The sequence below is a fragment of the Grammomys surdaster genome, unplaced genomic scaffold (assembly GCF_004785775.1).
Source record: "Grammomys surdaster isolate TR1022 unplaced genomic scaffold, NIH_TR_1.0 255, whole genome shotgun sequence".
NCBI lineage: Eukaryota > Metazoa > Chordata > Mammalia > Rodentia > Muridae > Grammomys > Grammomys surdaster.
This window is the reverse complement of record NW_021604696.1, coordinates 9,511,368-9,524,067: the sequence shown is the minus strand read 5'-3', so window position 1 is coordinate 9,524,067 and position 12,700 is coordinate 9,511,368. Positions and strand designations below refer to the sequence as shown.

Below are 12,700 nucleotides of genomic sequence, written 5' to 3'. Positions count from 1 at the left end.
CATCCTACACGGAAGCTCCTTAAGCGGGAGGGTAAACAAATAGCTTCAGGAAGTCCCTGAAACTGTCTAGAGTCACTACCCCCCCAACCCCCCACTGCCTGCTACCCCTTCCTGCCAGAGTAACAATAAAAGCCAAGAATCCCTCTCAGATGCAGTAGAGCAAGGCTGCAAAGAAAACTCTTAAGACTAGAACAGCTGCCTGGAAGAAGCAGAAACCAGATCATCTACCTGGAAGAGGGTAGACCAACTGAGGTACCTAGAAAGGACACTCTCCTGCTCTCAGGCTGGGCACTGTGCTTCTGGTTCCCAACTTTGTGAGCTGTCACCCATGCTGGGGTGGGCTTCGGTGATGCAACTGTCTTTGAGTCATTTCTGGTCTTGTAAGTAACCTCTTACCCATATTCCTGTAAGTAACCTCAAGAAAACTCATTGGTTCACCAAACTGGACTTTGGTGGCGTCCATACTGGGGTGAGTAGATGTGTGTATTGCATTTTCCCAGGAAAACTCTTGTCACACTAATATCTAATTCACCTCTATGGTTCTGGCCTGCAGTGCTTCAGAGAGCAAAGGGTGCCTGGGAATTTTTTGTGAAGGAATCTTTCCTTGCCATCCATCCCTGTCTCTTTTGACTCTGGTGTGGCTCTGTGCCTGTGATTATAGCTTGTAGACTTCCTCTGTTTTCTTCAGAAGATGATTGCCTGTGGCTGGCCAGTGTACCAGCGCGCTCTCTCTCTCTCTCTCTCTCTCTCTCTCTCTCTCTCTCTCTCTCTCCCTCTTTCCCCTACCTCTTTTCTTCTTTCTCTCTGTATTTTTTGATTGGTCTGCAGAGAAATAGGTTTGCTTCATGGTGATATTTGTATACAACATGGCTCTAAAACTTGTTTGTTTCTCCCCTCACCATCCTCCCCATTCCCCAACCTCCCTGTCTCACTTTGCTTTCTACAGGGCTCCTGTTTGTTGCATGTGACTAGAGTTTCTGATCCTCCCCAGGACTCCCCAGGACAGCCTATACTTTCCTGTTCTGTCCTACTTAACAACCACATTCTGTCCTTTTGTCAAAACCCAGGGACAAAGGGAACCTTTCCCCTCCCTTTGGCTAAGATATTGGATCTAACTGCCTCCCCACAGAGGACACTTGGATCCCCTCCCCTGGGCCTTTTCAAGGACAGCTAACACATATCTATGTCTACTACAGCCTAGAAGAAATATTTATTTAAAATCCTGCATCCACATGCCCCATGGCTTCTCGTTCCTATTACCTGCTCTCATAGTCTAGTGTTTTGTTTTTAATCTTTTTAAATTACATTTCCTCAGAATAGACACAAGAGCTTTATTCCTGTGGAGAGGACCCACAGGGGTGAGTCTCACAGTGGTGTCTTCTAGTTTCTATGTCTCCGAGGGACATTCAGTTTCAGTATGGTCTGCTTTGTGCCTCCGGTTCCTATGTCACTACCTCTCCTATAGCTCAGCTGGATCCTTACAAAAGCATGGAAAAATATTCTGTAAGAGAAATAATAAGTGGGGGCTGCCAAAAATGACTTTTACTGCCAAGCCTGATGACCTGAGTTGGATTTCCAGGGTCCACATAATGGAAGCCAAGAACTGACTCCTGAAAGTTGTCTTCTGACTTCTAGGTGCCAAACTCTCTTGACCGACCGCCCCCACCACCAACACATAAACTATAATAAAGAAGAAATATAAATGTTTGAATTAACAGAAAGCAATTTCTCTGACCTTGTCCTCGCTGTATACATGGACTAAAATATGTAGCATTTTGTATGCATGGTTATTATGTGTTAATTAAAAAAAAATAAAGAGCGCAGAATTTTAAAAAATCCAGATTCAATGGTCTCCGATTTTCAGTATTAGCTTTTGGTTATTTGAAATTCGAACACACTCCAGTTTACTGGCGTGCATTGTGCTCCTTAAGGTTAAGACTCTGGATCGGGCAACCTGCAGCTTGGATAACAAGATGTTTTTTCCCCCTAGGTCCTTCCACCAGCTATTAAACCAGGAGCATGGAGACAACTCGCACAGTTGCTCGCTTCCTCCCGGGAAGGAGGGGATTCGGGACTCGGCGCGTCCCAGACCGGAGGGAGGAGACCTGGCAATGGCTCCGATTTCCTCCCGCCACTCCGGAACCCTGGCGAGGAGCCGCAGGGACTAGGAAATCAGGGAGGCGCCACTGGCTCCTCGGGGAGGGCGGAGGGCGTGGCTTTAGGTTGGGCGGGACCGCGGCGGGTGGGCGGGGACTAGCCGGGGCGGGGCCACGGCGGGCAGCGCGGGGTGAGCTCTGCGAGCTGTAGTCTCGGCGCTCCGGGGCTCGGCAGGCGCTCCCGCTGCTGTCTCCGCGCGCAGCCCCCGCCTCCTTCATAGCGGGCTCGGCCCCGTGCAGCCGGCCGCTGCGGCGATGTGAACCGGGTCCCGCGGGCGCGGCAGGTTCGCCGCGATGTGGCTCAAGCCCGAGGAGGTGCTGCTCAAGAACGCGCTGAAGCTCTGGGTGACCCAGAAGAGCAGCTGCTACTTCGTCTTGCAGCGGCGCCGCGGGCACGGCGAGGGGGGCGGCCGCCTCACCGGTAAGGGGCGCGCGCGGCAGCCCGGCCCGGCCTCTGTCCCTGCCGCCCGGCCGCGTCGCAGGTGGTGGCTCGGTGGCAGCCGACGAGGCCAGGACGGCCCTGTCTATGGCTTGTTTTCCTTTCTCCTGCGTTGCTCACGCGAGCTCCGGTCGGGTTTGGAGCTCAGGGACCCAAGGGCCGGGAGAGGCAGGTGCATCTGGTGTGACCTGGCTCGAGAACGCTGGAGATGCAGCTTCTAGAGCTTGCCCCAAGGCAGCGAGATCGGGGCGCCCTAGGGCCCCGCCAGGTGACAGAAGGGTGCGCCCAGGCAGGCCCGGACTTGGCCATCTGGACGCAGCTGTGGCTCCAGGTGGTGTTGCAGCTGCGGACTTAAGGCCAGATCGTGGCGAGGCTCTAGAGATCCACGACTTTCTTGTTCAGGAGGCGGGGGACTGTCCGAGGGGAAACTGAGGCACTACAGTTGCGTAGCGAAGTTAAGCATGCCGCTTTTGTTTCACCTTTCAATGTCTTCTGAGGAACGATAGGATAAAAATACGAAAGGCTTTGAAGTTGCCCCCAAACGAGGCATTTTCCCCTTCTAAAAGTTATTACTCAAAGCTGTTGGAGATTGGTATCAGTTTGCGTTGTTAGCTAGAGCACCTGCTCAATCAGGGAAGGGAAATTGTGGTGTTTCTGCCTAGGGGGTCAGAATGATTCCTTTGGATAAGGAGCCCTGGTACAAGGGACCTTAGATGATGGTCCTTTCACAACCTTCTACTAAATGTCACTGAGGGGTCAACGGACCTAAACTATGCGCTCAGGTTAATTGCTCGCGACTGTCTGCACCTGGGCCAGTTTGGCGACAGCCCTTTGGGAGCAGAGTCAGGTTGGAGAAATAAGGGATATGCTTCTACCTAAAATCAGTATTACTAAAACTAGTAGGTGTGGTGTGGGGTCGGGGTCTATGGTGACAACGGAGACTTTCCTGAGAACTCAGGAGTGGGTAGGAGACGGCAGGGTTCTGGTTAAAGGGGTTAGCAGACAGTGGAGCGTTCTGGGCAGCTGGGTGGCCATGAGTCCCCCTAAACAGCAGGGACAACTTGTGCAGCAGGTTGGCTTCGTGGAGAAAGTTATGGTAGAAGGAAGGAGGCCATTGAGCATTTTTGTGAGGCCCTGGGAAGCACCATGGGGTTTAGTGTTAGACTGGAGAACAAGAACTTGGTAGCATCCTGCCAGAGTGCAGCAGAGGCCAAGTGGCTATGTACGTCCAGCACTGGGGACAGTGGCTTAATTTATGGTGGATTAAGTAGAGTATCTGGTGTATTAGTCATCTGTTGCAGAGGGTGACTGTAGGACAGGGGACTTGTAAACTGGGAAGTAGGAAAACAGTTTGTTCCCCAGACACTTTCGTGCTGCCCACCCACCTACTTACCCTGACCCACCTGTTCCACTGACCCTCTGGAGTGTTTGATGTGCTTACTGCCTTGGGAAGGAATCAGTAGGACAGGTGAGTAAGGGCCCACAGTCTTCAGATTATTCTCCATCCAGCAGGATGTGGAGGGTGGAGCTGCCTATCAGTGCTGCGTGAGCTTCAGAAGTTTATGACTCAGTTGTACAGAGTTCATTTGTAAGGAGTTCAGAGTGATGTGGACTCCATCTTCCTGCAGGTTTCGAATACCGGTGGCTTTGGACTTCTCTAGTGTTTCCTTTGTCTCCATCTTGTGAATATGCAGAAACTTCTCTCTTCTCTCAGAGACACGGCTTACAACATATAACCCAGGCTGGCCTCAAATTCAGGTTCCTGTTGCCTTACCTTTTGGAGGACTGGAACTACAGGCACATGGTACCATGCAAAAAGATAAATGGAAATAAGGAGAAAGCCTACCGAGAGAAGATACTTTGTTTCTTAGAGACCTAGACTCTCCTGTTGATTGTGCCGGGATGAGATGCCCTTTGCAGTGTGACTCTTGACCTTTGAACATGTATTGAGCAACTCAGACTTAGTATATTCCCCTTGAGCTTGTCTTCACTCAGTCACACAGGAATGCTGGGCAGTCAAGAGTGACGTGCCACCCGGCAGCTCTGGTCTGGCAGTTGTAGGAACATAGAAATGCAATGGGCAGATTTTAGCAGTGTGAGAGTTTATGGGCTCTATTGAGTTTAAAGGAAATAATAGGGGCTAAAATGATGAGAGTTGAAGCTGATTCTAGACTTCTTTTCGAAGAGAAGCCAGCAGACTGGCTAACAGGTCAGAGATGAAGGAGAGAGCACTGTAATCTTTTCCTCTTATGGTTATGCTAAATTTGTTATTAGTAGGAGTCTAGGCATACAAAAGTCCAAGGGTTAAAATAATTTGGATTGCCCATTTTCACAAACACAAACTTTTGTCTGAGGGTTATAATTTATTCTCCTGCATATTCCACCCCTCTCCTTCTCCCTCTCCCTGCCCTCCCTTTCCCTGTCCTCCGTCTCCCTGTCCTCCCTCTCCCTGTCCTCCCTCTCCCTGTCCTCCCTCTCCCTGTCCTCCCTCTCCCTGTCCTCCCTCTCCCTGTCCTCCCTCTCCCTGTCCTCCCTCTCCCTCTCCCTCTCCCTCTCCCTCTCCCTCCTCCTCTCCCTCTCCCTCCCCCTCTATCCCTCTATCTCTATCTCTCCCTCTCCCTCTCCCTCTCCCTCCCCCTCTATCTCTCCCTCTATCTCTATCTCTCCATGCCTCCATTTTTTTCTCCCTAAATTTCTGATTCTCTGACTTAGTTTTCACTTTTCTACTGCTGTGAGAAGTGAAAACACCAGCTGACCGAAGAAACCATTTACTGGGGGCTTGTTGTTTCAGATACTGAGTCCATGACTACCCAGGTGGGGAGCAGGCGGACAGGCATGAGGCAGGCATGGTGCTGGAGCAGTAGCTGAGAGCTCTCATGATGAGATAACTACCAGAGGTGGTGTGTGTGTGTGTGTGTGTGTGTGTGTGTGTGGGAAGACAGAGAAACAAAGGGAGAGGGAGAGAGAGAACACAAACTGGGAATGGCTTCACCTTTTGAAACCTCAAAGTCCACCCCAGTGTCACACCCTTTTACCTCCTAATCCTTCCCAAACAGTTCCACCAAATGGCAAACAAGCATTCAAATATATGAGACTGTGGGGGTCATTTTCATTCAAACCACATTCTCTCATGTAATATACTTATGTTATCTCTGGATATTTTTCCTTTCTTAAAAAATATTTTTATTTTGTATGAATTGGTGTTTTACCTGCTTGTATGCTGATGTGAGGATGTTGGGTCTCCTGGAACTGGAGTTACTGATTGCTGTAAGCTGCCATGTGGGTGCTGGGAATCAAACCTGGGTCTTCTGGAAGAACAGCCTAGTGCTCTTCACCACTGAGCCATCTCTCCAGCCCCTGAGATGTTTTTCTCAATTAAATTGCCTGTTTATAAGGGTAGGCGTTTTACCTTTGATGATACCTGGCTCACAACGTAGGCTCAGTGAACATTTGTGAGAGGATTAAGAGCATGTTTGACTGAGTCTTCTCTTTGAGGTGCAAGCTGGGTTCTGATGGGCATAGTGACCAAGGCTATTGGACAGGGGCATCCCCTGCCTCTTCTGGGCTTCCTGTTTTCCTGTCAGCTGACCACTGTGAGAAGCTGTGATTTGTGGATGGGCGTAGTGCTCCTCCTCTTTAGTCTCTTCTGCCTCTTTTAGTTTTGGAACTCCTGCTTTGGGGACAGGGGCAGGGACCACAACACTGACTTCTCAGGTAGTCAGCAAGGGTCGGTCCCCTTACCACCTCCTGGAACCCATTTTTCTTTGAGAGGAAGGGTGGCTGGACTATGAAATCCTGGCTCTGGGAACTACTGGGTGGCTGCCACGTCAGGGTCAGGTTAGAACACGGTGAGATATTTCCAAAGCTGTGCAGACAGAAGCGGTTTTGCCGCCCTGGGAAGGAAGTAAATATAGGCAGTGTTCACTTGGATACAGTCTGCAGCCCATGGGAATATTGCTTATGAAAGTTCAGTCCACCTTGGGAGAACAAAGAGCCAGCAAGTGAGCATGTGGGAGGCCGCGGACAGAGAGAGCATCCACCATCTCCACAACCATCCCCAGGTCGCTCTGAAACACTTCAAGCAGCACAGATAAATGTAACTCTAAAACTCAGGCATCCTAGACGAGATCGCCCCGCCTCAAAGATTTTATCTTAATTCTCAGTGTTTGGTTCTGTGCATTCCTCTATAGCCTTACAGTTGTTTTCTTAAAGAGCCTGGCTATTATAAACTCACCGCTTGAGTAAGTTATTGATATTTTCCGATTTGCAAAGTGCTGACCATAGCCCCTGTCCAAGTTACTGCAGTTGTAGTTATCTAAAGAAGATCAGGGAAGGGAGTAGGGGAGAGTGGAAAATAATGGATAATATCGGCTTTGGAGTTGGAATGAAGTCTGCTTGGTACCAATGTGGGGCGGGAGAACTGAGCTTTGTTTATCCAGTCTTTGGAGCCAGAGTTGTAACTCTGTTACAAGTGTTAAAGCTGTACACTGTTGAAGTTACTTTGGAAGGTTAGAAGTGGTTCCCGGTTTCTTTCCACCACACAAGGATTCCCAGGAAGGCGTTAGAATTAAGCAGGATAATTAATTACTCTTCATCATGCTTTGCTCCTAGTAGGTTGGAAAAAAAAAAGAAAAAGTAACATTAAAAGAAACGAGTGATGTGAGGGCTTTTGAGAATAAACGTGTGAAGAAGTCTGTTCTATTGTGAGAGATGTGGGCTAGCCTGGGACTCTGTAACCCAAGCTGGTCTAGATCTAGAAGCTGTCTTCCTGCCTCAGCCTCCCAAGGGCTAGAATTACCAGCCTGAGCCATCACACCTGGCTTCCTAAATACAGTTGAAAAAATTAACACATTAAATCATTACTGGGAAACATATTGCCCGTTGCCAATGGGAAGGCATTTTGCAGGCTGTATGGATTATACATGTAATTTCCATGCCAGAGAGAGTAAGGCAGGAGCATTGTTAGGAAAGGGTTTGAGGATAGCCCTGGCTAAGTTGTGAATTATATCCAACGCGGGCTAGAGTAAAACATTGCCTCAAAAATAAACAAAACAAAAAAAACAAAACCTAAACCAAACCAACAACAGTAAAGGAGGAAAAGGTATTTTTCCAAGATTTGATACCGGGCTTCTTAGATCACATACAAAGAACTTCACCCTGGATCCTTCTGTGGATTGTGTTAGTCATTTGGACATGAATGTAGCCAGAATATGCTGTTGTGGGTTTCCTTGTCTTGTTTTGTTTTGGTTTTGTTTTGGTGTTTTGGCTAGTTTCAAAGCTAGTTTTAATTCTCAACTTATAATTACACAACTTAATTCACAACTGAAAATTACCTGGAAGAGAGTCTTTTATATATATAAAAAAGATTTATTATTTTGCATGTATGAATGTTTTATCTGTATGTTTGCCCACAGGCCACATGCATGCTTAGTACCAGAAAAGATGGTATGTCTCCACGTGGGTGCTGGAAATCAAACCTGGGTCCTTTACAAGAACAAGTGCTCTTAACCACTGAACCAACTCTTCAGCCTGTGGAAGAAGATCTTAATGAGGGGGGAGTGCTTAGATCAGGCCTATGGGTATGCATGTGAGTTTTTTTTGTTTTGTTTTGTCTTAATACTTGGTTAATTGAGGTTGGACGAACTACCCTAAATGTGAGTGGCATTGTTTTGAGGGTGGGACTTTTTTTTTTTTAACTTATTCACTTTACATTCTACTCACTGCTCCCCTTCCAGTCATCCCCTCCCACAATCCTTCCCCTTCGCCCCTCCCCTTCTCCTCAGAGAGTACCCCCCTCCAGTATCTCATAGCCCTGGTGCATCAAGTCTCTGCCAGGCTAGGCACATCATCTCTCACTGAGGCTAGATAAGGCAACTCAGTTGGAAGAACATATCCCATGTAGAGGCAACAGCTTTTGGGATAGCTCTTACTCCAGCTGATCGGGACCCACATGAAGACCAAGCTGCACATCTGCTACATATGTGCGGGGGGCCTAGGTTCAGCCCATGTATGTTCTTTGGTTGGTGGTTCAGACTTCTGAGAGCCCTCAAGGGTCCAGGTTAGTTGATTCTGTTGGATTTCCTGTGGAGTTCCTGTTCCCTTCAGGGCCTGCAATCCTTCTTCCTGTTCTTCCATAAGAGTCTTCAAGTTCCATCTACTGTTGTTCCATCCACTGTTTGGCTGTGGGTGTCTGTATCTGTCTGAGTCAGCTGCTGGGTGGAGCCTCTCAGAGGACTGCCATGCTGGACTCCTGTCTGGAAGCATAACAGGGTATCATTAGTAGTGTTAGGGACTGGTGCTTGCCCATGGGATGGGTCTCACGTTGGGCTGGTTATTGGTTTCCTGTTCCCTCAGTCTCTGCTCCATTGGTCCCTACTTTTCTTGCAGACAGGATACATTTTGGGTTGAAAGTTTTGTGGGTGAATTGGTGTCCTATCACTCCACTGGAGTTCCTACCTGGTTATAGGAGGTGGCCTCTTCAGGTTCTATATCCCCAGTGCTGTGAGTCACAGCTAAAGTCACCCATATTGATTCTTGGGTGCCTCCCTTATCCCAGGTCTCTATCTTGTCCTGGAGATGCCCACCACCTCCTCACCCCCATCAGTTGCAGATTTCCATTCATTTTCATGGCCATCTGGCCATCTCTCCTGTCCTTCCCCACTCCTGATCCTGAACTCCCCCACCTCGCCCCTTCCCTGTCCCCTCTCCCTCCCTGTTCCCTCCCTCCATCTGCCTCCTATGACTATTTTTCCCCCTTCTAAGTGAGACTCAAGCATCCTGGATTGTGCCTTCGTTTTTGTTTAGCTTCTTTGGGTCTGTGGAGTGCACCAGGGGTATCCTGTACTTTATGGCTAATATCCACTTATAAGTGAGTACAAACCATGCATGTCCTTTGGGAACTTGGTTACCTCACTCAGGATGATATTCTTAAGTTCCAGACGTTTGGAGGGTGGGACTCTTAATGGTAGAAATGTGTAAAAGAGCAAACTAAGAACAAATGGACATGCGTGCATTTACTTTCTCTCCACTCTTAATTGTGAATGCAGATGAAGTAGCTACAAGGTCCTTCCCTAATGCCTTCACGGTGATGGGCTGTAACCTATAACTCTGAAGCCAGATGCATCCTCTCCTTAAGTTGTTTTTTGTCAGTCTGTTTTATCATACCACAGAAATGAAACTCGGGTAGCAGGCACAGCTAGTATTGGCTGGGGACCCACTCTGATAACTAGATTTGTTGGTGGGTTTTTTTCCACCAACGAGGAAGATCTTTGGCTGAGCAGGGCAGCCTGTTGCTCTGTGTGGGGGCTTCCATGCTACTTCTAGAGTCTTACTGCTTTGGTCTTGTTTCCCTGAAATACCATTAAGAAAGAAACCATAGAATAGTTTGAATTGGGTGTGCAAATCTTGAAAATGACAGGAACAAAATAAAGGATATAATCCCAGGGGCTAAAAAAACCATTAACAGAAAACTTGGTGGTTTCCAAGAATTGTCTTTATTGAGTGTACCGTAGGAGCAGAGATAATCAGAGCCCTTCTTGGTGTCACCCAGAACATGGAAGAGGAACAGTGCAGCCTGTGGGTTGGGTAGTGAACCTCTAGCCACTGGAAACTCCCAAGGACTAGCAACTGTGAATTGAATAGCCCTTAGCTTTAAGGGGATGAATTTCACATCCAGGAAAGACAGGGATTTTACATTCTTGACCTTGCATTTTAATATCATTGAGGAAGGGAGGAAAATATTGAAAATTAAAGTAGCAAATGCCACAGATAACACTTTAAGGAGTCAGGTTTCCCCCAATTGTATAAACTGTTCATCAAACATATCACAAAGTAGCCTGAGTACATTTTCCTTGTTCTGAATGGTGGGCGGTTCCCCTTTGCTGTATCCTGGGCCTTCTCCATCTTCTGCTTTTACATACAGACCCAGGCAGTGATCTCTGGCTCTGCCTTTTCTGGGTGTCCCTACTGGCTTACATAGAAGGCCACACACCTCTCACCCCCCTTCTTTGGTGACTTTTCTTGTCACCCTGAATTCCATTTCTTGGAAGTGTATTTCCTGCCCCTTCCCTACTGAGAAGTTGGGCTCTCTGCTCTTCTTGAACGTCTGCTTTTCACCTGTGTTAGTTACTTCTCAGCTCCTGGTGGCTTTATCTGCTGCCTACAGTCAACTAGAGCATGACCGGTAGCAGGGGATGGGGGGTGGGGTGGGGGAGTCCTGTTCTTCTGCTGTACTCTATCTGGCCAGAGTGGTTCTTGCCATTGGAACATGCTTAGCAAATATTTGTTGAGTGAATGGGCATCCAGGCAGATCCGGGATGGGAGCCTGTGAGCTTCACCGTGGAAATGGGAATTCTGCGTGTTTTGAACATTGGAATGAGTTGCAGGACATTGTTTCTCACGTCTCATGCAAGCTCGGGGTGTTGGAAGGACGGGCTGTTGAGTATTGGCAGTGCCAGTTGTTGGTTACCCATAGGTAACCTTACAGAAGTAACTCCATTCTGAACCAGACAAAACTTCCGGTTTGGTAGCAGCCAATTGATTGATCTGTGTGACCTCCGGCATTAACTCAGTGCTGTGACTCACCCACCCCCAAGCCCCCACACCTAAGTTGTTTTTCTGACTGCTTAGGGAGCATCAGATCTCTGGGAACTGGGGTTGCAGATAGTTGTGAGCCACCATGTGCATGCTGGGAACAGAACCCTGATCCTCTGCAAGAGCAACAAGTGCTCTTAACCACGGAGGCACCTCTCCAGCCCCTGCACATCTTTGTATAGTGTTCATACATGTGAAAGTTCCCGTGGAGACTATATCTGTGAGTGACTTTGGTCAGGCCTATCCATGAAGGTGGGATGTTTTATGCTGCAGTCGCATGCTTACCAGTACAAGTTTGGCTTTTCTCTTTTCTCTATTGGAATTGTCCCCAGGGCCTTGGACACGTCAGGCAGGTGCCCTTGGGGAATTTCTTCTTTATGCTGTCCATCCTGTGTGGATGGGTAGTAGCCTCTCTCAGTGAAGTCACTCAGTGGAGAGAAAAGGCTCTATCCAGAGTGTTTCCAGGATCAGTGAGCAGGGGAAACAACTTGGTAAATGTCATATTGGCTGCTAAAGGTTGTGTCCAAAGTAAAACATGTTCTTTTTACTTTGCTCTCTTGGTCATGTGATGTGCTGAAATTATTGTGTAGATGGGATATGCCAGGCAGGTGGCGTGTGGCCAGTGAGAGGCAGCTCAATCCTCCACAGTGAAGAGCTGACAGCTAGCATCTACACAAGAATTCAAGAGGCTCAGTGAGGTGCGACAGGTCAGTAGTCCAGGACGAGGGAGGCAGAGACAGGCTAGCCTGGGCTACTTGGTGAGATTCCACCTCAGCAACAAGAACAACCCAGACTGCCATGGATCTGGTGTAGTGGCAGAGCCTTGAGGACTGTATACAGAGTCCTAGGTTTGATCCCTAACACTGACAATAGGAAAAAAAAATTCAAATAGTACTGTGGGCGAGGACTAAGGAAAGACAGAGGGGAGTACAAAGGAGGAATTGGAAGAGGTTGCTCTCTGTGCGGGGGAGGGGAGAGCAAAAGGAGAGAGGGGAGAGCATTGGAGGGGAGGAAAGGGAATAGGGAGGGAGGGGAGGGAAGGAAAGGGGAGGGGTGTTAGCTTAGGGTGAGATGACTATTGTGTCGTCCACACGAGCCTCTCCAGGGTTATGTGCTTCCTTGTGCACATCCACAGCTTTCATTAAACTGAACAGAAGCTAAAACTTGGGAGAGCTTGGTAGGTTTCTGCCTGACACCTCTGTGGGTGTGAGGGATCAGGAAGTTGATGGACCAGTGCCCTGCCCTTGCCTTACAGGGCCTTGTGGTCAGTTCTCTGCCCCCTCAATGGGCTGTGTTTAGCTTCCCAGTGTGCAGGGTGGATTTCACTCAGGCTTACACTTACGTTCAGAAATGAGCTAACCTGGTCAGACATTTTCATTTAAATTTAAAAGATAATCTACTTAGATGTTTTTCTCTCTCTAGAGAGGAAAGCAGTTTAGATTTATACTCTCTGTGCCTCCTCCAGTCTCTGAGAGGTGACTCTGTCCTCTGATACACTTCTTCTAGGGTCTCA

The 12,700-nt window shown here is 48.3% G+C and overlaps 1 protein-coding gene across 2 annotated transcripts in view; it reads left to right on the top strand.

The window, feature by feature from the left end:
- Nucleotides 1-2,264: 2,264 nt before the first annotated feature.
- Nucleotides 2,265-12,700, top strand: part of Tbc1d8 (TBC1 domain family member 8) — a 110,101-nt gene continuing 99,665 nt past the window's right edge. The window contains exon 1 of one of the 2 annotated variants that reach the window (XM_028775349.1): nucleotides 2,265-2,577. In XM_028775349.1, the coding sequence (XP_028631182.1) occupies nucleotides 2,451-2,577 (127 nt within the window). In that variant the 5' untranslated portion in view covers nucleotides 2,265-2,450. The remainder of the gene's footprint in view (nucleotides 2,578-12,700) is intronic. The other variant, XM_028775350.1, reaches the window with a different exon arrangement.